The sequence below is a fragment of the Thunnus thynnus genome, chromosome 6 (assembly GCF_963924715.1).
Source record: "Thunnus thynnus chromosome 6, fThuThy2.1, whole genome shotgun sequence".
NCBI lineage: Eukaryota > Metazoa > Chordata > Actinopteri > Scombriformes > Scombridae > Thunnus > Thunnus thynnus.
Window position 1 is genome coordinate 21,070,785 of NC_089522.1, and position 24,326 is coordinate 21,095,110.

The window sequence follows — 24,326 nt, forward strand, 5'->3', positions numbered from 1 at the left end:
AAGACGGATCTGCTTTAACCTTGTATTTTGTAGAACTGTCATTTAACTTTTCTTATTTCATTTGATCTCCACTTTCTTGCTTCTTCTTTGTCTCTCATACACTTTTGTTCTACTGCAGTATATTTTATTACTTTCTCTTCATCTTATCTGTGTTATTGTTGTATTTTAATTTAGTTTTTTTACTCTATTTGCATGAGCTGCATAATAGAAGGTTGATTAAATAAAATAGAAGCTGCGGATGAAAATCATCTCATACTTGATGACATTTATACAAAATAAATGGAAATATGGAATCACACAGTACCTTGTTGTCCTCAGATTTTTTTTCTCCCTTTAAGTACATACAAAACAGAAAAACACTTAGAGCTTGGCAAACATAATCCGTGTTCGGTAAGCTATTCAATACTAAATCTCCTATTAGTATTCCAACTCCAGTCCAGTCCAATGTCTCCTTCGCCTCCATTGTTCAAATTAATACACTTGCTTCAAAGGAAAGCCATACGTCTTCAAAGGAAGATATATGGAAATGTGCTTTCTAATATGCATCACCATTCTGCATCTAAATGCAAATGTTTGTCACAGTGGTAAACACTGTATAGGTGTTCGTCGTGTGTGTTTGTGCATGCATTTTATTTGTGGATCTTTTTAATTCTTTAAACAGGTACAGCGGACATTGACACACCTGTAGCTTCTTTGGTCTTATCGTGTAAATTATAAAGGGAGTTATTTTCAAGTCCGTAGAAGAAATCTCTTTCATGTTTGATAAGTAAACATCAAGAAGAGATGTCAAACCATTGCTCCCTTCTTAAGAGTGAATCAAAGATGACTGCAGCTTTCAAGAGGATCAAGCTACTGCAGAAGAAACTTTAATGAAAGGCGAACCTACTGTGGGCTCTGGTATGTGAAGACAAAAACGGAATATGTTCCGCCCTTCCCCCGTATGTCTTCAATCACCATTTGTCAGGAGAAAGCTAAGAGTTGCCATGAAATTCAATGCAGAGAATGTTAGTTAAGCCATGTTTGTTTGTGCATGAGCGTATTGGAGAGAAGAAGAGAGACATTCCACGGCTGAGTAATTGTAGTTGTTACCCTGGTGTCATCTCTCGTTGTTTCAGTGCCATTTAGTATGAGAGGTATTTGCTAAGCTTGAATGCTCCCAGACAAGCAGGGATGGTATGCATTGTGTTTGACACAGCTAATGGGGGTCTGATTTTAGCGCAAGCAATGCTTTTGTGAATTTGACATCACAATCTAATTTCCAGCTCTGTTTGATTTTAGAAATGAGGATGTTACAGTGAAAACAAATGCAAGCAACTCAGACTTAACCAACCTCAATTAGAAAACATCTGAATCAGGATGTTTATCACCAGTGTGTGATTCAGTCACCGAAAAAGTGAATCCAAACCGTAAAATTAAACTAAAATTATATTCTAATTTTCTCTCTTTTTACTCTCTCTGGCAGAGTCTACACACACACACACACACACACACACACACACACACACACACACACACACATTGCAGGGAGACAATCTGTCATTTAGTCCTGCAGTGATGTAGTGCAGATCTGACTTTGTTTATTAAATCCCTGCATTGTATGTGGCAAGTATATCGATGCAATCACAATTCCTTTTCCCAGTTGATGGCTGTGTAATATCCAACAGTGCACCTCAGCTTTTTTTTTTAAAGCCACATCACCATGACTGATGGCTGGCAACAGTCTGACCCACACACCCCTAGTGGTGATTGCATTTTTTGTTCAACAAGGTGCCCTGCCTCTGCAAGAGGGATTTGAAATCACACAGCACCTCCTACTGTTTAAGAAACAACATCTCACTCTGTCACTGGACCAGATGGACCACAGCAAGTTGTTCAGTGAGGCTATTATACGGTTAAGTGCTTGACTCATAGGGTACCATTATGTAGAAATTCATATAAAGTTGCCTATGCATGGTTGACAGATCAAACAACCTTCTATTGCTTGCTTCTAAGTTATGATTACCTGTCAAAAGATTGAAGACATAATGTTTCATACCTAAAGGTTAAGGTCTAATGTGGGTTTATTCACTCAGTGGAACTCTATTGGCTGTGCGTTCAAGTAATCATGCCTGGTAATTGCATTCCTTAGTGACCCTGCAAGTGTTTAAAATGTACTGAAGCCTAGAAGCATACATTTGGGAAATAACCTCGACAAACAGTGTGAATGTATCTACTGAAAATATCTACTTCATTGCCCACTACTGGTTTTATTGACTTTATGTAGCCTCACTGATCTGTTTAGAGTCCCAGCCAATATAAAATGTCACCATCAGACACACAAAGCAACAAAATGCAACTGCTCACAGTGACAATAGTTACAATGCAAAGCTGATGAATAAGTCTTTTTGTTAAGAAACATAAAAATGAGTTCACATTCATCCTCTTCTCATTCTTCTGCCATGAATGAGAGGCACCTGAGAAACAACTGAGACAATCTGTGAGATAGATGGAGATGTCATGCTCAAATTGTTCCCTCTTTGACAAAGGAGCAGTGGGAGCTCTTTACAGTAGACGTCTCGCTTCATTGTCTTCAAATGAATGAGTCCTTTCGTCAAGTGAACATCAATTATACTGTAGGTGCATTTTGTTTGGTGTGAAATATTAATTCACGTCATTCTGTTTGTTTAATGTTGTTTATTTTACATGTAGCAAAGGGAAAAAATGCCAGCCACTGGTTAAAGATACCTGGACTTTTAGATATATCAGTAAAATTTACAATAATAGTATATTATATATCCCGAGTCCTTGCGCAGGATAAGCAGGTAGCCTATAGAAAATGGAAGAATGAAGGATGAATAGTTTTACTGCTTGAATATGCCCAGCCTCTTTTTAGATTTATGATAAAACAGATGCAACATCCAGATAAAAACACTAGATGGCGCCGTGTTACTGAAACTCACCAAAAACTTCAAAAGAATACACGAAGAGCTTCACATTTGCACCTCCAACTGTGATCAGGCCAGTCCATTATAATATGAATTTAAGACATTTTAACTTAATTTAAAATTTAGGTTTTTATTATATCAACAGCCCATTCATGTCTTTCTGAATTATAGGCCTATAGTCTGACTGTAAATCCCGTGACAGTTTCTCAAAGATGTGAGCTGTTTGACTTGTCCAGCATGGAGTTTATGGGGTTTTTTTGGGGAACATAAATTACTTTGAAACTTCTCAGAATTTCACGAAAACATTCACGTATACTTGAGACATGGAAATGCCGCAAATCCTTTGAACAATCTGGCTAATTCAGAGAATGTCGTTCCCCCGGTCGTGCCATGATTTTAACGTGCGTAAAGGCTCAATCTGTGTCAATTTGCGACGCGACGCACAGGGAGAAGCGCGCTGCGCTCCCAGTAGAGGTCCTGTGGGGACAGGAGGATCACAGCACGCACCGGCCGAGGCGGGGGATACATACTGGAGCCTTGAAGGCAGCTGCTCAGCTGAGTCAAAGGATTTTTTACCCAGAGAGCACTCGGCTCTCTCCCACGGGCTGCCTCGGTTAATGGTGATCAGGGTGAACGGGGTGGTCGCCGCCTGCATCTCTCTGTGTGTGTGTCTCCCCTCCTCAGCGCACAGGCGCCCTGCACTCCAGTCTGCTGACACACCGGGAGGACAGTCCGCACTACACGTCCGTGTCATTGGACTCTATGTGGATACAAATCCCGAGCAACACAAATCCATGGGGATACTTTAGAGGGAACTGCAGCCTGCGACCTTTTACATGAGAACACGTAAGTGACTAAAGATTATTTGAGGAAGGCACATTTTTGGACAGCATGTTCCCAATTCTCCAACTTGAAACAGCTCTTATAATAGATGACATTCTCGATCACTATTTACTGTCATATTTAAGGTATTATGTGTCGAATTACATCAAACAAATAGCCGCATGTTCATATAAATAGCCCAAAAACTCTTTAATGAGCAACCAACGTACTGAAGCCAGAATAATGCCTTTTAACTGATTTCAATCATAAATTACTACACTCTCCTGTGTTTTCACTTGGACGCGCTCATATGAGTACAAGATGAAATCATTTGCCAGATCCACGCATGGAGCTAAATTAATGAAGCCATAAATTGACTGGGTTGTTAAATCCAGCATATGGTAGAAAGTCGCCAGATGAGCAGGGGGCACAGTAAGACGGAGGACACAATTGCTCTCTTGTGTGTGGACGGTTTTATGATAATGAAAGTGGAGCTCGTTGGCCAGGCCAGTTCTGAACACAAAGATCATTCTCAACAAGTCCGGTACTGTGGGCGCCTGCTTGGTGCTGAGGCAGCGAGTGTGTGTGACAGCACCATTATTCACCAAGATGCTTAATTGCATTAGTCTTACACAGGATAGGAAAACTGTCTTGATAAGCCAAATGAAAACCAAAACTCACTGCAGATGAGGTTTGGTTGCACATGTTCTCCTAGTTTTTTTTTAATTCTATTATATATAAGGACCTCTGGTCTCATTTGGCAAATTGTAGGCTCAGTTTAGTTGTAGTACTTTACCACACTAGACATCTTAAACAGGATGTTTTGTTTGTGTGTCCGCCAGGTCACACAGTTTCCAGATGTTTCTAGTCTAGTTTGTTTGCTACACACAATTCACAGCCAGTAAATACTATATTACTATACAGTATTATACTGTCATTATAATGGATATTTTCAATTAGCATAGCGGGCACAAATAGGCTTGTCAACATCTTAATTAAATAGTGTAATTAATTACAATGGGATTCAGTACAAATAGCTGGAATAAAAATATGTCATGTATTCAGTTACCATTTCATTTACACGCACATTTTTGCATGTTTTGGCGTAAATTTGGCACTTTTAGCACAAGATGCCCTGATCATCTTTAGATTCTTCTGTAAAATAGAATCAATAAAGCAGCATCTGGAAGTGGAGCTGATTGATTCAGGAAATCATGGTCTTTGCTGCCTGGAGATGCTCATGAATCTTGCATGTGCCCCTTCACTGTGTATCTGCTCAAACAAAAGTGGAGAGAGAAAAAAGACACAATTGAAAGATTGCACATCACTTGGGGTGGGACTGTAAGCATTTTGTTGGAGAATTCATTTGGATGTAATGCGCTGTATGACTCTTTTTGTTTTTGTAGCATTTTTTTTTTAACCAAAGAAGTAGGAGATCATGATTCAGATTTATCTTCCCACGCACATAACGGGGATCAATAAGGAATAGAAATTTCTTCTGTGTATGTGGTGAAAGGGGGGGACTGCTTGGGTGCAAGTACACACTATTTATTCCTGACAAAAGGAACAGCACATACAATTTGGCTGATGTGAGAGGCTCGCTCCGGGGAAACAAAGACAGACCATCATGTAATGCTGACTCTCTGTCCAAATGCAATTCCTTAATGCACTCTGAGAGTTGGAGATCTAATAAGAAGTGGAAGAGCATCTTCAATAATGAAACCCCACCTGCATCTCTGCTGCAGAGTGAGGGCTGGGGCCGAGAGGCTTCATAAATAACAGAAGCCAGACCCGACACGTGCTGCTCCAATGTCTGGGAACTGCCAATAATCCCTCTCATCTACTAAGATGCTGTTCTTGCCACACTGAGGGCGGGGCTGGACAAGCACCTTGCTTAGTTTTAGTTTGTAGTCATCAAATAAATGTAGCCGAGGGCAGCAGCTTTACTCTATAACAGTCCTGCAGAGAGAGATGGTGGTTATTCAATCACCTTTTACTGACGAGGGGGATACAAGAGGAGCTTTCCTGCATAATTTAGCCATTTAACAACACAGGGGAGGAGAATTGCTTCTGTTGATAAAGCATCTTGAATTGTATGCAGATTGTTTGTCTTTTTTTTACTCTCTTGATTCCTTAAGTTAATATCAAATTAGTCCTAAATTGTTTCTCTATGAAGACTTAAAACCTGTAATAACTCGTAATGCTTTTGGAATCTGCGTTTTATGATGCAAATCAGTATCATCATCTTCACTCAGGCATTAATTTAAGTGTTGTAGTCACAGGAGCGTTGTTGTGATACAAATTAATTTCCTCTCCAATATTTGAAATAAATCCCCCGCAGCAATTAACCTGCATTTGAGTAATTAACCTGTGCTTGTCGCTATCTAATAACTACACTCTTGAGGCTCAACTCACTACATTTTCCAGCTTTGTTGACTGAAATAGATTTTTGCCATGCATTCATTATCTCTATGGTTTACCATGAAATGGGTTATCTTGTACTAAAAAAAGGCATGGAATCCAGTCACATGAAAACCTATTGATTTGTGATCTTCCAGCCTGCATGTAAATAAACAGTGTGGATTCCTTTGTCATGGACCTTCTTGTTCTGCTATGAAGAGAGCCTTTCTTTTTGAAACAGAATGTGACCCGCGTTGCTGTTCTTAAGACTGACCCGGTGGCTGACAGAGCCGCAGGCTGTCCCTGCTATGAAAAGATAGCACTGTGTTGAGCCCCAGCGATTGACCCAGCAGGCCTCATGACTCTCCTGTTGTGTCTCGCAAAGAGTCTCATGAGCATGATTTATTTAGTTCAGAAGTTACCCTCAAAGAGCGGCTTTCATGCTGTCTATACTTCACAGAAAGTGACTCAAGAAATAAGTATAGGTGTATGCTAAGTGCGCAACTCTAGCGAGTAAGTACTGTATATCAAGTGAATAAGCTAAAAGACTGCCTTCATGACAGTAATCCGCTTTTCTCTACAGTACACTAAATGGAGGTTTTCTTTCAATTGGCCATCTGCATCAGTGTGTATGTGTCTTTTTGTGTTGCGACCAAGAAGGAGAGAAGCTTTTTATCCCCCCTTCAGCTGCCGAGTGCCTGAAATATTTAACAGGGACTGCACTATTTTTGGGTTTGTGCTCAGTTTGTTGTGGGGCTTATGTAATATCAACGTGCATGGCACTGCTGTATACCAAACGACACACCATCAACTCAGCTAACTTAGGCGTAGTGATGTCGTAAGCAGTATGATGTTGCAGCCATACTGCGCGGCACTATCAAGGATACTATACAGTTGAGATTTATGATTAAATCGGAGCGAGGACTCCTGCGCCATCTGTGCACTGACGAATTTAACTGCCTTTTTTATACACTGTCTTGTACCTCAAGGAAGCAGGGCCAGTCCACATCGTCTCGGGTTACTTGTTTCTCTGAGATATCGATCAATTCTTCTCTCTTCCTCTCAACTGTCCCCATCGTTCCTTCTTTCTCTCTCAATTTGTCTCCCTTCTCTGTCTGCTGTTCTCCTCCCTCTCCTCTCCTTTCCTCTCCTCTCCTCTCCTCTCCTCTCCGAGGTGTCAGATTCTCTGACTCATGCCCTGGTGTGGAGGATGGGAGGAAAGCAGGGATGAAAGAGAAGAAAGGAAAGTCATTTTGCAGATACAGAGAGTGACCTTCATCCAGTAAGAGGGATGGGATAAAAGCTGGAGTTAATACCCTGCCAAAGTATATTCTCCACCATGCCAAAAAACCATTCAGAATGATATATGGTTCTAATAGAAGCTCTCTAATAAAAAGAAGCGTGCCATTGTAAGTCAAGGCAAGGCAAATGACCAGAAAATTCCAGTGTTGAATCCAGAGGGATAAACACTCTGGAGAAGTCAAACTGCATAATCGAATGAAAACAGCACTGCAGCACATGACATCCAAAACCCAGTTAAAGATTTTCCTGAATTTAAGAGATCTACAAAATGAAACAGCTTCTGTATTTGTAGATTAGTTTGCAGATGAGATAAGACGAGCTAAATGACGAGAGTACAGTATATCGGCCTAGGCCACACTGTTCCCCATGCTAACCAAAGCCAGCGTAAATACAGGCTCAGACAGTGTCACCGTGTGTCTGGAACCAGCAGCCACTTGGGAGATAACAATTGACAGCCTAGAAACACGGCCATGTAAGGTTCATTATCTGTACGTTTGTGTTGTTTTATCCCCGCTGGCAGTAATGAGAAGAAGGAAGAAACTCGGGTTTACCTAATGAGGAGATGGGATCCTTTGTGGGAACAACTGCGTCAACACTTGATCAATGTATGTTTCCCTCAGAGTGGCCATGCTCCTTCAAGGATATACACGTATTAATAACCATTGAGCCAGAACAAACTAAATACTGTGCCAGCCTGACAGTCACAAAAAATAAACTGCCATAATGGTGTGTCAATTACTCTGCTCTTCATTAGCTATTGGATTCATTCGTAATTATGCAGATTCTGCCACAAAGGCTGATCTGTGTCTAAGCTGCATAGACAGATTGACATGATTGTAAGTTGCCGTGACAAGAAAAAGCCTTGGAAGTATTGATTCACGCCACTTTGAGATATGACAGACTTCGCAAATGCAATCATTTCTGTCGTCAATAATTCACACAAATTGTATAGCTCCTGAGCTGTCAGCACATTGCTCAAAAAGTGGAATGACAGTTGTTATAATGGTGGGAAATAATCTGCTTTTGTGTCTAGATAAGAGACTCTTAGTTCTGAATAAAAATATGTTTGGCGGGGACGAGGGAGATATTACAATATTTTGTTAGGAGTAGGAAGCTCATTTAATAACTGAACTGACAGTGCTCCAAATTTGTAAAGTCAGACAGAAAAAACTCTTCCCACACATTTTTATTGTAGAAGATGCACTAAAATTCCTACATCAGTAATTTTGAATTAGAAATTTTTCGGCAGATTGGATTACACTATCTGGGAGAAAATCGTGGCATTTTATTCACTCTTTAAAACACTACAGATTATAGATCAAAAACACACAGCCTTAGGTTAATCTTATCAGTGTCGGCCCACATTTAGGCGCAGTGGCTGCAGTGAATACAGCTGTTGGCCTCCTCTCTGCCGCAGGAGAGCCGAGCTGGCTCCAGGAGCAGCAGGCAGCCCGGGGGTCTGATAACCCTCTCTGGGGCCTTGCGGTTGACAGGCGGCGCGCACTGCCGGCTGACATGGTTATGCTTTAACACCAGATGAAGCCGGGGGCTGATAGGAGAGGACAGTCCCCTCTGTGCCAAGGGCTGACCCCTCCCATTATATGTGACAGAGCTGAGACAGACACGCTGAGAGATGAAACACTGCTCTTTAATTTCAAGCCTCTCCTGTTTCACTGCTAAAGCCTTTCTACTTCTGTCTCTTTCCTTTTTTTCTCTCTCTTATCTCAGTGGAGAGATTGTGGAAGTGCAGCCATGGTGAAGGAACCTTTTCATACTCACATCAAGTGCCTTTAAGTCTTAAAGTTGTGAGCTCTTCCATATAATAGAACTATAGGATATATAGATATTGAACTTAAATGAGCCTAGTTTACTGTAGCTACATCTGATAGAGCTGACAATGTAATAAGTCTGAGAGGAGATTTAAAGAATGCTTCATTTGCACAAGACTTTTTGCATGTACAGTTTTCATACAGCTCCACAGTTTGGCTCATAAAGCAATATTACAGATGAATCCTGGCATGTGGCTGTGATGTGGTTAAGGCAAATCCAAACATACAGCCCCTCTTTGAATATTTTATTAACATGGAATTGAGTTCATTTAATCAAGGAGCCACTGCATAGACTCATAATTCTACTGAGTTCCAATCATTTTAATATGCAGTCGTTAGCTGTGTTAGTTTAGCACCTTCTTCCACTATTTAGAGCCTCTACATATCCCCTTAGGTGCAGTATGTAGTTAGTCAAATTCATAGACAGAGCCTCCAAATGGCAGTCAGGTTTGTTTATGTATATGTGTGCTTGTTCTTGTGTGGATGCGTGCACATGTTTGTTCCCTGAGGATCTCATTTAAGTTTGGAGGAGACAACTCTGAGTGACTGACCGCCGGTGATGAGGAGCATAGAGTACTTGTTTTCTTTACTCTGCTGCACTGTTTGTGCTTTTTCGTCTTGTTCATCATCGTCGTCGTCTCCGGAGATGATGCTCTCATTGTGTCATCCCGTGTGCTCAAACATGGCAGTAGTTTTAGCTTGTTCATGACAGATAGCTGCAGAAAATTCCTCTTGTGAAACTTCTCAGCAGATCAAAGGCTGTCCGCTCTTATGTTTCAACCGGACAGGTTCTGTGTGTGAATTGTTGGCTCCTTTCATCCCAGCAGCTGTATGTGGGTGTGTGTGTGTGCTTTGTTTTGGTGCATACAGACCTGTGAATGTGGCCGTCTCTATGTGTGTGTGCGTGTGTGTGGGGGGAGGGGGGAGGTTTGTGCGAGCATGTGTGTGAATGGTCTCTCACCTCTTGCCGTCACCATGCGCGTGTACACACGTTGACACCCTCTCACTTACTCTTCTATATGTGCCTGCCTAGGGGACACCCTATCCTCTCTGCCTGTGTGTGTTTATCGAGCAGACACTCAATCCCCCCGACCCCTTGTATGTACTGTATGCAGAGGGGAACCCTGTTTCCATCTTTCACCATGGAGACCAGGCATGTCCTCATTTCTTCTTCATTTCGTCTAAGCCGGCCCAGAGCCGTCTGTTTGCCAGTGGTGTGAGGGACAAGTTTGTCTCAGAACAGGTGTCCAGTCCTCTAGACAAGTAGGTTGTACAACTTCCTTTTCATCTTGACAGTCTCTGTGGAGTGGATGCTCCTGAAAACATGGCAAGAGAAAAAATGTTGCTGGCGGCTGTCAAGGGCTGTATGCTGGTTGCTTTTATCCATGACATCTTTGAAGTAAGCTCCATGGAAATAGGACAAAAAACACTTCTGGACTCTTGATATCTTTACCTTAAAGGATAAATCCAGTTTATTTGATGTTCTGGTAATAAATCTTCTGGTAACAAGTCATATTTTCACAATTTCTGCCATTATAACATTGCACATCTAGGAACCAGTTGTGCACATATTTGTACGTGGTAAATGTGTGTGTTATCACATATTATATAGGTTATGATATTAGTTTAGTTAATATGATATTTTTGTATTATTTTACATATTATATTATATTATATTATATTATATTATATTATATTATATTATATTATATTATATTATATTATATTATATTATATTATATTATATATTAAGTATCATTTCTTTTCTGGCCTGCTGACCCTCTGCCGATCTTTTTTACTTACTTTGTAATGCTCAATGCTCTAGTTTATGGTGACTGTTGCATGTGCTCTGACATGTTTGTTCTGGTCACCTTTCTTCTTGTTCTGTTTATGTTTTATGGTGGTTGGCAAACTATGAAGTGAAGCACTACTGTCACTCACTGCAATGGAGTGTGTCTTTGGTGCCTTTGCTTTCTTTCAGATCCAATGTTTACACTTTGTTGCATGGGAACACAGATATGACGGTACTCAGGCTGTACCCGACCAAACAGAAGTTAGAGTGGGTGTGGTACCTCATTTTTATTGCTGAGAGATTTTTTTTTTTTTTAAATGAAAATATACTTTGTGTACTTTTAAAAGTTATATAGTCTTATTTTAAGTGTTGGAATAAAGGTACAAGTTCTATCATTCACAGTGTAGAAAAAATTACAGAAACACTCACGGAAGTCTGAAAACTTTGATCTAAACAAGCTTTTGACTGAGTTAACAGAGTATAAAATCATGTAATAGTCTATAATATGAAATAGAACATCAAGTTGGAAGTGAACAGGTCTGAAATGTAACTTACAGTATTGTTTGAATAAGATTCACCCACCCTGATGTTGAAATAAAACCTCACTCAATGTTTTTTCTGCCTCCTGGACTGTTAAACTGGTTTAATTCACAAGAAAGTTTGAATTTAGTTCAATTAAACACAAGTCAAAAACTGACAATGTCAGCAAAATAAATGGTGTTGGACTTGGAATATGGTAAAATCTGATCTGGGAATTCAGTGGCATCGCTAAAAGCAAGTCAGATAGAACAAGATGCGAAAGCAGTCATTATTGTGGCCAAGTTCACAGATCTCAGCAATTTCTTTGGTGAGAACAGTGTCATAACTGATAGGAATTATAACCAAAACTACAAAAATAAGATTCTGTAAAATTCAGAATAAGCCCTGAGCCTCATATTTTTTCAGCTTAGTTGCTACAGACATGTCCTTTATGGACATTTGTTTTTGTGTCAATCATTTGCTTTCACAAAGTCATGCTTAATTCAGTATAAAAATGAACACAAACAGTGACTCATAACAGGAGCTGCTGCTACTGGATTCAGCGAGGCCAAGGTTACACAGTCAGTGACAGAGGAGCAGGACAGTGGATGGGCTCATGGTCCGACTGTATTTTGGCAGCCTGGCGCTGCAGTCTGCACTTTGCTAATTCCCTGTTCTGAGTTACCAGGTCTAATTTAGAACAGAGGGGCTCTGTTCATCCTGGAACGCTGCTGCTTGGGATTCTGGAAATGAGGAGTTCAGAGGCTCACCGCCCTCACACAGACACAGAGCACATGCCTTGTTATCAACCCACAGAGCTGCACATAATGATCCCTCCAGCCATTAGCTCCTAATGCAATAAAGCGCTAACATTTTAGCCATGCCCTTCAGTGCCTAAACATAATAAAGTTAGCCCATGGGTTGCACAAATGTGCTCTGTGATAACGTGTTCAGGATGCATCGATCAAGCTTAAATTCATGATTACTTGGCATTATAGCTGTAGTTGACAGCAAGCAAAATGTACCATTTTTTTGTTTATCTCCAGTAAACCTCCTGGGCTTTGTTTGATATATATGGAAATTGTATGGAGATGGGCTTCTAACTGATAGTTTTGTAAGTCAATCCAATGAGCATCTCCATCAAAAAAAAAAAGCAGAGGTGCAATCTAATCCAGCAAAATGACACTTTGCTGCACTTACAACCCCATTTTGACAGGCTGGCATGTCAGGCTGTGCCATGGCCATGGAGGGAATACAGAACACATACAGGCAGTCAAGCTCTGTGACATCTTAAGGATGTGTGTGAGCATTTGAACGTGTCTTTGCCAGCATCTAGTGCATAAATAAATCAGGGAGGCAGCGATGGCCTTGTGCACTAAGCAAAAGCAATAAACCTGCCTACAACAAGTCTCTGAGGAGTTGGATCTCATCTGAAATAACACCCATTTATTAAACATGATCTGCTCACATAGCTCACCAAATCTACATAGAGGATGAAGATTTATGTAAGGCATTGTCAGTAGGATTGCAGCAGTAGGCTGGTATAACACTGTAGGCTGGTTGGAATGCATTTCGCGGACAAACAAATGGCCTATCAGTAACAGCACAGTAAAAAAGAATCCTCTCTTCTTTGACTGAGTACGGGTGGTTAACTTGATCCTTGACAACAATTTTTCTTCAATATCAACGGTGCAGTCAAAACTCAAATGCATTTATTTTGTTATAGTCCCGTTAAATAGATTGCCATGACATTTTGTACAGACATTCATGGACCCCAGAGGATGAAGCATACTGACTTTGGTGATCCTGACTTTGCCTTATCCAGAGAAATATCTCAACATCCACTGGATCCATTGATACAAAATTTAGCACATTTATTCAGATGATGAATCCTAATTACTTTAATGATCACCAATTACTGCGCTTGCAAAAACTAATGACAATCCCATCAGCCTCAGCTGTACTTTGTGTTTAGTGCTAATTAGCAAATGTTAGCATGCTAACACATAAAACTAAGACGACGAACATTACACCTGCTAAACATCAGCATGTTACCATTGTCATTGTGAGCATGGCTATATAATCTTGTTCAAGTAAAAATGCCAACATTTCTCTGGGTCCAGCTTCTCCAGATATGCAGCTTTACTTTGTTTTATGCCTGGGTGTAGATTTGGGTATGGATGGTAGGGATCCTAAACAATCTAGTCACTTTAACTCCAGGTAATGGGTAATGTTAACTGTAAGATCTCTGCAGAGTTGCCAGGTTTGTGTGTTTTCTGCAAAAAAGTGCATTATGATAAAAAAGTGAAAGAGCAGGATATAGGGCATATTTGACATGATGATCTGGCAGCCCTCAACTTGAAGCTGTACACATTGTTGACTAGCAGCAGCAGTAGTGGAGTCGGTGAGGTGAAAAATCTGAAGCGGTTAGTATTTATAGTTTAAATGTTCCAAACGTCACAGAATTGAAAATGACTTCGCTGGACCAAACTACGATGATTTGATATTATATTTAATTTCAGGTGTTAGGTGTTAATTTGTTGCTCAGACATGCTGTTTAATTAAACAACTTTATTGCTGGCAGTGAAAATTCCTCCCAAAAAGCAAATTAAGACATCTGGTCTTTTTTAAAGAAGAACCAAAGTGTCGTTAACAGTTGCGCTTAGTTAATAAGAATGCTCTGTAATCAATCCAAACATTAATCATTGAAATTAGTAGGAGAAATATTTACTGTTTAATGCCATCTCTCCCCTTTTCCAAGAGCAGATCAAGACCAGAGTTATTATTCCATATGTGTCATTAAGACATGAACATTATTTATTAGCTAAATTAGCCACAGCTTGTCCAACTGATTTGTTTGTGACTGTCAGGCATCATTTTATGAAAATCCTGCAGCCTGAGCAGCACAGAGACACACAGACAGGCAAGCCGCAGTCTCTCAGGTGAGCTCTGATGTCACAGAGACACACAGACAGGTAAAATGTAAAAATCAGTGAAGAAATCCTGATACGAGTCCAGTTTCAGGCGAGTCAGCAAATGCATATTCAGTAAAGTAAACATTTTGCAGAGTCAGGCTCTTTATGTGTGTATGTGTGTGTGCACATGTGCCTATGAAAGAGAAGAGTGATAGAGAGCAAGTGCGCACACACAATTATTTTGGACGTCCGACAAAAAATGTTCCTGCCAAAATTAAAACCAAACGTACGCCCTTGGTTTTATGTGATAGCAAACTGGATCTCTTTGGGTTCTGGACTTTTCAGACTTCACCTCGGATTTCTGAAATATTGTTATGAGCAATTTTTGCTATTGTGTCATTTTATAGACCAAGCAATTAATAGAAAAAAATCAGCAGATTAAACATTAATGGAAAATAATTGTTAGTTTCAGCCTAATGGAAGGGATTGTGAGTGTTTGTAAGGTAAGTGTCACTGCCTTTTCATTCTGCTAATCATGCAGCATCTAACACCACTTATTTATCCATCTGCTTGTCCAAGCTGACAAATGTAAGGAAATATAAATCAAGAGGAAACATGAATGATTCCGTGAACTAATTATACACATTATGCTGAGCCTGTGAGCAGCCAGGTGACTCACACATTAATCATCATGCCGTATGTCACATAACTGACATGCACGTAGTCGCTGCCACATTGTCATTCTGGGATCAGTACAGATGCTTCTCATTTGCCGTCTATGTATAAATTCTGCTCTGTCTCCCCAGAACACTGTTGTTTTTTGGGGTTTTTTTTTTTCCTGCGGTTGATTGTGATGGAGTAGATAAAACCAGGTCCCCAAAGAAACTCCAAACATTTCCAATTTCATGAAAAGTGTTTCGAATTGGATTTGATTAACTTTGCATGAATCTCATGCCATGCTCGTCTGAAAGGAATTTTTTTTTTTCTTGCATCCAATTTCAAAAATCCCTCAGCTCGCCATGAGAGAAACTGCTTGTCAGCTAATGAAGACACAGATAGCGTATTAGCCATCCATGGCCCACAGTCTGTTAGGACCCCAAAGAGATGCAACATCGCTGAGACTGCTGGTGCTACTGGTCAATATCCTGCACACACAATTTGCATGACTTTATTATGACTTTGGTATGAATCACCATCAATATTACATCAACGAAATCTAATGAAGAAGTTCCTCAGAGAGATGCTTTATTTCAACGTGCTATCGAAGGCCCTCAAAGTAATAAACGTGTTTGATTTCAGCTTTGATTTGTCCTTTATTTATCTGAATGCTTTTGATCTCTGGGAATTATCATTCATTTAACAATGCTCTTAGATACAGTGCAATCATTCAGTTTCTGAGAAAAGAACTAGAACACAGCCATTACATTTATATTGGCACATAATGTTCAGTGAATAATGACACTGAATTAATGTGTGTATGTTTGTGCATTCGAAAACTACATCTTGGGTGCAAACAATTGCGTTTGTGAGCATGCATTGATATGTTTATGACATGATTCACACATCTTATTAGTAGGAAGGATGTTGCATGTTCTAGAGCATTTAGTTTAATTTATTTTATTAATTTATTTTAACGTCAGTCATTCTGTTCTCTCTCAGAGCGGCACTGAAGGACCTCGGAGAGCCAGAGAACGAGTGCTGGCTTTCGTTTGACTGTGTGACCAGCGAATGAGCCTTGTTCATGCGTCTCCCTGCGTGTCACTCCCACATAACTATGAACTGTGAGCAGGACTTTGGAGACGGGGGCTTGGGAGTGACCCTCACATTACGACTGCTCATGCATGGAAAGGTACAAGCCTTCTGCTCGCATTGTCTATGAATGACTGCATGCTGCACAAAAGCACTCGGCGCTTTTTCAAGCAGAAGATGTGTCACTGCCTCATACATTTTATACCTGAATTATTGAATTGATAAATAGTAAAATGTCACTAAAATGATGTTTTTGCTGCTTTTTAAAAAAAAAAAAAAAAAAAAAAAAGCAAACATGTATTAATGTTTCCATTTATCTCCTTGTATTTTAGGAGGTTGGCAGCATCATAGGAAAGGTGAGATTACTATTTTGATTCTGCTATATAAAATTCTGCATGTTTAAAGTTTTTAATCTTAATAAATTTCCTTCATCAGATGAGGTAGATGTTTTGAAATGCTGTGCCTGTCTCTAATCTTATGTAAATCTATAGTTATTTTCCATTTTGCTAAGTCAAATAATAACCTTTATTGATGCCTTCTGTGTGGATTCATAATAAGCCTTTGCAGAATAATTTTCCTCTCCGTCTTGATTCTGTCTTGAAACACAGAACAAAAAGCCCTCTAACAAACAATTGTTCTAAATATCCTCATCCTAAATGTAATTGCCTTAAACCAACCCTCTTTAGACCTCACACCCACCTCCTCCACCTCTAATGCAACACAGTAATCCATCAAACAAAAACATTAATGCATTGACTGCAAGCCTCCTGTTGAAACTGAGCTCCAAAAGACATATTGCTGTTTGCCCCTTGTGGGCACTTTAAGTGTCTGTTAGGAAGGGCCTGGCTGCACTATGTTGCTTCACAAGCTCCTGCTTTCATGCCTTGTAATACACCACCTACAGAGGACATCGATAGAAGAAGGAAGAGGGACAAAAAAAAAAGAAAATGAACACAAAAATAAAGAGTGCTGGGAAGAAAGATGTCACAATGGATGCAGCAATGTTCTGCAGATATCAAAACATATGAGAGAAAATAGAGAATGAGAAGAAAGGGAGAGGAAGAGAGATGAGTTTGGTGCATACTGTGCAGCCCGACAGAGCGAGGCACTTGATCTGCAATACTTGGACTAATAACTTGCCACTCCACCCTACAAGCCTTTTTTCCCTTTCCTATCTCTTTGGAAAAAATCTCTTTTGCATCAATAGAAGACCGACACCAGAGTCATAATAGACCACAAATAATACGTTTTCCTAGAATATAACATAAATAACAGGGTAGCACAGGGGGAAGATACTGTTTTTGATACTCTTGTAAGGAAATGGTCATCAGTGGATGCTTGAAGGTGTGAACAGATGTGCGACAGCTTGGATGGACTTAAGCTAAAAGAAAACACGGAGGAGAGGAGAAAAAGCAATCTAAAAACCAGCAGAGGATGTGCTGCAGCGTGACACAAGTCTGACAAAGTGTTCTTGTCCCTGGCAGGACGTCTTCACACATGCCGCATATACAGCCATTATTGCAGGTGTATGTCCCCTTCAGATGCTCAGATATGTTTGATATCTTCTTGAGACAGTGTGCGGAGGATAGCACTGGGACACATGCATATTGAAACTCGAGCTGAAATTTGTTCAGCTAAATTCCAGTCAGGCTTACGTGTTTTGAAATAGCAAGTTCCATTTAAAGGTTGAATATGCTGTGATGTATTCTTCAAACCAAGCACATTTGATTCAGTTTTAAAGCTGTCCTTTATTTTCTCTTTTCCAGAAAGGAGAGACTGTGAAACGAATACGAGAAGAGGTACAGTGTCCACGATTTAGAGCTTTAAACTGCAACATCTGCATGAATGTTTTACTCTCTGCTATGTATGATTATACGTGTGTTTTTGAGCAATAATTGTGTGTGTGCCTGCATCCCATAGAGCAGAAACAAGCACATTTTATTCACTGTTTTTCTTGTACCGAGATGTGAACCGACCACATCTCGTCGTATTTTATTTTCTGTCCTCTCTGTCTGTGACCACAAGTCCAGTAGGTTCCTCTCCAGAGATAACATAATTCAATCTCAGAGGGCCTCTAATACTGGTCAGGCTTTCTTGTATGTATTAATAATAAAGCTTGGTTCTCTCTGGCTGTTTGGGAGCTTTGAGTCTGAAAAGCATACAGAGCAGGTACATTGTCCAAATTGCCTTTTGGGCAATAACGGCACCTTTTCAATTTAAATCCTCTCTCTCCATCATTCACTGTCTCTCCTCTAGCTGGCTGCTCACGCACCAACTCTCCTTACTCTTTCTTTTCATGCTTAAAACAGCTCCCTTTTTCCTCTGTTTGCACCTTTATTCCCTCTTTATAAACCTCAAGGGTGCAGCTCAACTAATGCCGCTTGGTTAACTCTTTGTATTAGAAAGTAATTAGGCTGTCACTATGGTGGCACATTTGATTCTTTCTCTGGCTGTTAAGGTTTTATGTTTTACTTTATGAGGCAGAAGGATAAACAGAGGAATAGTGAGGTCATGGGACAGTGCTACCCCGCAGAGCTACTGGATAAACCACTCACCCATGGTAGTCATCCATCCATTCATCCAGCCAGCCTGCCAGTTTTGTCCTTTGTTACTTCCTAACTGTATGAGCCTCATCCTGTCAGTTCCTCCCCAGGCCATACAGTCACAGTGGGAGCATGACTCACTGAAGTGACTGGAGAAAATATCCCAGAGGTCAGAGCACTGTCCTGTCTCTGCTCATGTGACTTCAACTCAGAGAAATACAAGGACACAAAATGGAGTGAGATGAGGGCAGGAGATTTATCGTCCGAGGGCAACGCCCTGAGGAGAAACCGTATTAGATTGTCAGTCTGTCAAACAGAGATGTGCTGTATAGCTGTTAGTGTCACCTCCTTTACCTCATGTCATTTGACTTTCATACCCCTGGGTGTGTTGCACAGTATGTCTGTGGCCACTTTAAATCCTTTTGCCAGTTTGAAACCTAATAACATGCGGATTAAAGGAATAGTTAGATATTTTGGAAAATATACTTGCTTTCTTGCCAAGAGTTAGATGAAAAGATAGATGTAACTCTCATGTCTGTACATTAAATTAATTCTTTTAAACTACAGTACAGTTACAGCAGCAGCTGATTAGCTTAACTCAGCATAAAGACAAGCTCTATCGAAAGGTGAAAAAAATCCACCTACTAGCACCTCCAGGAAGTCACTGCTCCTGGCCCAGAAATAGTCCAGCACAATAACCCCTCCAGAAAACCCCAAACTGTAATTTTTATACTATGGTTTTTGTACAGATTAAACAATTAGTGAGCTTCAGTGGTTCTGGTAGGTGGATTATGTTACTGTCAGACAGAGAGCATGGCTGGCTGTTTCCAGTCTTCATGCTAAACTAAGCTAACCAGCTTCTAACCGGCTGCTGGCTGTTGCTTCATATTTCTTTAATGTTGACCTTTAAGTGACCCATTGACCTCTGTTTCTACAGAGTACCGCTCGGGTCAACATCTCAGAGGGCTCCTGTCCAGAGAGGATTATCACCATCACTGGCTCCACAGACAGCGTCTTCAGAGCCTTCACTATGATCACATACAAACTGGAGGAGGTAACTATAATGCACAGCTATCACATATGGGCTACCAGTCAAAAGTTTGGACACACTTTTTCTTTCAAGTGTATGGGAAGGTGTGTCCAGACCGGTACTGTACGAGTGAAACCAGCTCATGGCGTCATTTTGCATAAATAAGACATCATAACAACTTTCCTATAAACCAAAATAGGAGGACCTATCAAGAATAATTTTGTTTCCCTTCAAGTTTCTTACAGAGGACTCCAATCTGGATGCAATCAGCTAAATATATGTAGAAAGCTCTTTGAAGTTGTCTGGGTGGAGCCAAAATAAATTGTTTGTGAGAGGTGAAAAAAACAGCAAAAAGCCATTTCACCATATTATTACAAGAAATCATTTCCTGAGCTTCATCCCAACAGTACCACTAATGTGCTTTTATCGCTATCGATTATACTCTGAAATTAAGTGATGGAAGGAAAAAAATATAGCTGTACTTCATAGCATTTGATGTGCCTTCAGATAAGATTACACTGCAGATGAAACATATTTGATAAGTGGACCCGGCTGCTGCTGAAAAACCATTTTGACTCCTTCAAGAAGAATGGTTTGATATATGTTATACGGCAAGTTGCTCAATCACATTTGTTGGGCCGTTTTGCATAAATGCCTTTCAACTTTTACTTGGCAACACATTATCTGGGGAATGAACATACAGAGTCCACCCCGTAAAGATGCGAATTTGTACCTGTTAATGAGAAGGATTTGTACATCTTCTAATGAGTTATAGATGACAGGTTCCTCATGCTATTAATCCCCATGGTGACTGTCCATCACTGTGCTAATTAATATGGTGGAATCAGAGCTGTCTTCACTGATTTAGCATCACACCAGACTCTGGCAAGGAAACAGGTGCTCCCTGCTCAAGTCAGCAGCCCTCAGTAAACACACACTGGCTGAGAGCACAGTGCAGTATTCATTAAAGATCTTTTGCACTCACCTCTTTTCAACCCTGTGTTCAGCTGAAACTCCTGAGTTTCCATGGCAACGTGTTGGCTGACCCACCGTGCGCCTCTCCTACCATAGTTGAGTTATTGTATGTCTGACACCTTTAATTAAAAACAAATGGGAATAATCTGCTTTTTGGCCACTGACTATTAGACTTGGTGTTTCTGTCGCAATAGTTTATGATTACACAGGAGCAAAGACTCACTTTGTTTTTTTCATTTGGCAGATGATCACTGTGTGTGTGTCTGTCTGTCTGTCTCTGTTTTATGGATGTTTTCCCCAACTGCTACCATCTGAGGGCCAAAACACATTTTTATGCAAATAAAGTGATCTAATAATACGGAAAAAAAACAAACACTATATTATCAAACAGAAAGTGTTCTAATAACACAAGACATGCACTACATCATACATGTTTTTCCAGGTGTTGTGGCACAGCATGCATGAAAGCCACATAATCTTTTAGTATTGGAGTTCTTATCCCACCCGCAACACAATATGCTTTGGGGATTAAGCCCAGCAACTCTTTGTGTGAGCAGTGCTTGTGTAACCCGCTGTCTTATTTCCGCCAATTCGCTTTGAGAGTCTCTTATTGCTAGGACGGCACCGGGAAGTATCGGAACGTTCACAGTTGTTAAGATGTGGCTCATATTTTTAGATCAAATCAAGAAAATGACGCCCAGAGTCTTGTGATTGTACAGACGAGCTGTGTGCTCCCCTTCTAATGAGACAAGACGTCAGAGAGCCCAATCTGCCTCACTAAATATAGACACGGAGCAGAGAAGCATAAGAGCCACATCAGAATATGCTTTTCAAACTTTAAGTTCACGGTTATTGGAAACATTATGCAGTTCCTTTCATAAGTAAAATCCCTTGAGGTTACTCATCCATGCCATCCAATCTTAAGTCAAAGTCTCGCTAATTTTAATGCAAACTGGCCCCAACACAATCCATTCAAAAGCAAGCAGCATGCTTTGCATTCTGTCACACATTTGTTGTGGGTTGAACTCTGATGGGAAGAGAGACAGTGCTGCATATTTACATTTCAAAGGTTCACAGAGACACACTGTTCATTAATTAAAAGCTCAATCTCCGCCCACAGCAGAGCAGACACAGGATGTTTGCTACCTGCACTGTAAAAGCACTCATCAAATCAACATGGTTATGGCTCCAAATATATTTTATTTGTGTATTATAAAAACGTAAAATACTTGTAGATGCTGAGACATATTCTGTACACATTCTTTTTGGGCTGTTATTATCTTCTGAAGTTTTTAGTTATACATTTTTACTTTATCCATTAAGGGTTTTATGTTAAATATGTGAGTGAATAAGTGAGTTTTCCTTCTGACAACTTGTCATTTTTACACTTTTTTACATATAACGTGTTAATTTGTTAGTTGTAGAGATGCTGGAAGGCAGGTTTTATTGTCTTCTGGCAGAGCCAGGCTAGCTGTTTCCCTCTGTTTTCAATTTTTATGCTAAACTAAGCTAACTCTGCTGGCTGTAGCTTCTTATTTAACATACAGATTTGAGAGTGGTATCATCTAACTCACAGCAAGAAAAGAATAATTTCCCAAAATGTCAAGGTATTACTTCAAATTGAACCTCATCTCATGGCAATTTCTTTAATTACAAGAGCAAGGACTAACCAAATTATATATATCTGTATCTGTATATATCTTTGCAGTGCATGGATATGACTCCAGTAACCTTTAAATACCAATATGAAAAGACATATTTCATACAAACCCATTAATTCAGTTTTATTCAAAAGATCTTGAGAGAGGAAGCCCAAGGTGACCAGGCTCAGTGTGCTGGCGGTACAGCAGGAAGGACATGTGGACATCGTGTTCTGCCTCAGTTCCATGCAGTAGAGTTAAAATCTCAAAGCACGATTTGCACACCACCGGTGCTGCAATTAATGTTTCCCCTTTCATGGAGTATTCAGCAGTCCATATAAATGATTAAACAGTCTTCTCAGACCACATGCTGGACTAGACTACATACAGTACATTGCTGGCCAGACTCCTGTAGGTTTATCTCCATGCATATACAGAAATATACAGATACAGAGGCAGAGGTTAATTAGGTGCAGATTGCTCTTTGCTCTCTTTGCCTCCCACCCAAAGCTCCACCTGCTACTATGGATCCCATTGGCTTTTCCCATTGTTGGATTGAAGCAATAGAGACTGAGCTTGGCTGTGTTGTGATTGCATAAATCATGAGTGTAGCGCCTGCTTTGGCTTTGACTGTTGGCTCATCATGACATGGCATAATTGGGCAGATTTTAATTTTACTCAGTTTTTACTATTTGATTTGAGACATCCAGTATTCAAAATATTCAGCCAAGTTAATTCATGAGGAAGTATTTGATGAAACTGAAACTGGAAATGTGTTTAGTTAAAGCTGGATCTCAAATCTAATGCCTGTTCAGGGCTAATTGATGGAGTTAATACTCTCAAGTGACTTATCTCCCCCTCTATTTCCACCTAGACCCCTGCTGTCTGATCTTTTCCTCTGGGGCTCCCCCCTCCCCCTCTCTCTTTTTCTTTCCTGTTGACTCTCACCAGATTTTTCTTTGCCCATATCTCCTTCCAGGACTTGACTGCGCTGGTGGCCAATGGCACCATCAGCTCCAAGCCACCAGTCACCCTGCGGCTGGTCATCCCTGCCAGCCAGTGTGGCTCTCTCATTGGGAAAGGAGGGGCCAAGATAAAGGAGATCAGAGAGGTGAGCAGCCAGAACACAAATCTACTCCATCCTCCCCATCCTCGCTGCACAGGCTGGTCGAACACAAAAATGTGAAGAGAACAAATCTGCTCCTGGAAATGAGGAAAAAGGCTGCAGCTGAAAGAGACAGATATTTCATTCTCCACAATGCCACTGTCCTTACCCTGCTGTCTACCGTAATTTAAGGTTTATATTAGGTGCTTTTATTTAGAATCACTGCAATTATAGGGCGAGTATAATAAAGTTCCAGATTAGACTAAGAGTCTGAAGCCACCTTAGCAGCTCTGTGAGGCTGTACAGTATTTTGGGGGGGGGGGGGGGGGGGTTAGCCAAAGGCTAACATCAGCATGCTAACCTGCTCACAATTACAATGCTATCATGCTGAAGTACAGTATAGCAGGTATAATGTTTATGTTCATTATGTTATTATTCATCATCCTAGTTTAGCATGTTAGCATGCTAACATTTGCTAATTAGCTGTAAAAGCAGATAGGGATGTCATAGTGTTGATGTATTTGGTCATATACCAAAGTATTAGAAAAATTAACATTTGATGATGGTGCTAATGACTAATGAAGTTAAGGGATTACCAAAGTGATTACAAATCATCTTGAGGAGAACGTAAATATGTGCACCAAATTTCACGGTAATCCATCCAATAGTTGACATTTCACTCAAAACCTCAAATGTGAACCTCATGGTGGTGCTAGATGAAATATCAGAGGATCACCAAAGTCATGAGATCTCATCCTTTGGGCACCATGGTTATTTGTAC

At 40.3% G+C, this 24,326-nt stretch overlaps 1 protein-coding gene across 1 annotated transcript in view; it reads left to right on the forward strand.

Moving 5' to 3' along the window:
• Window positions 1-2,960: 2,960 nt before the first annotated feature.
• LOC137184652 (poly(rC)-binding protein 4-like) overlaps window positions 2,961-24,326 on the forward strand; it is a 39,173-nt gene continuing 17,807 nt past the window's right edge. Inside the window, exons 1-6 of the mRNA XM_067592521.1 lie at window positions 2,961-3,770; window positions 16,163-16,352; window positions 16,585-16,608; window positions 18,019-18,051; window positions 19,733-19,849; window positions 23,420-23,551. Coding sequence (XP_067448622.1) covers window positions 16,245-16,352; window positions 16,585-16,608; window positions 18,019-18,051; window positions 19,733-19,849; window positions 23,420-23,551 — 414 coding nt within the window. The 5' untranslated portion in view covers window positions 2,961-3,770; window positions 16,163-16,244. The remainder of the gene's footprint in view (window positions 3,771-16,162; window positions 16,353-16,584; window positions 16,609-18,018; window positions 18,052-19,732; window positions 19,850-23,419; window positions 23,552-24,326) is intronic.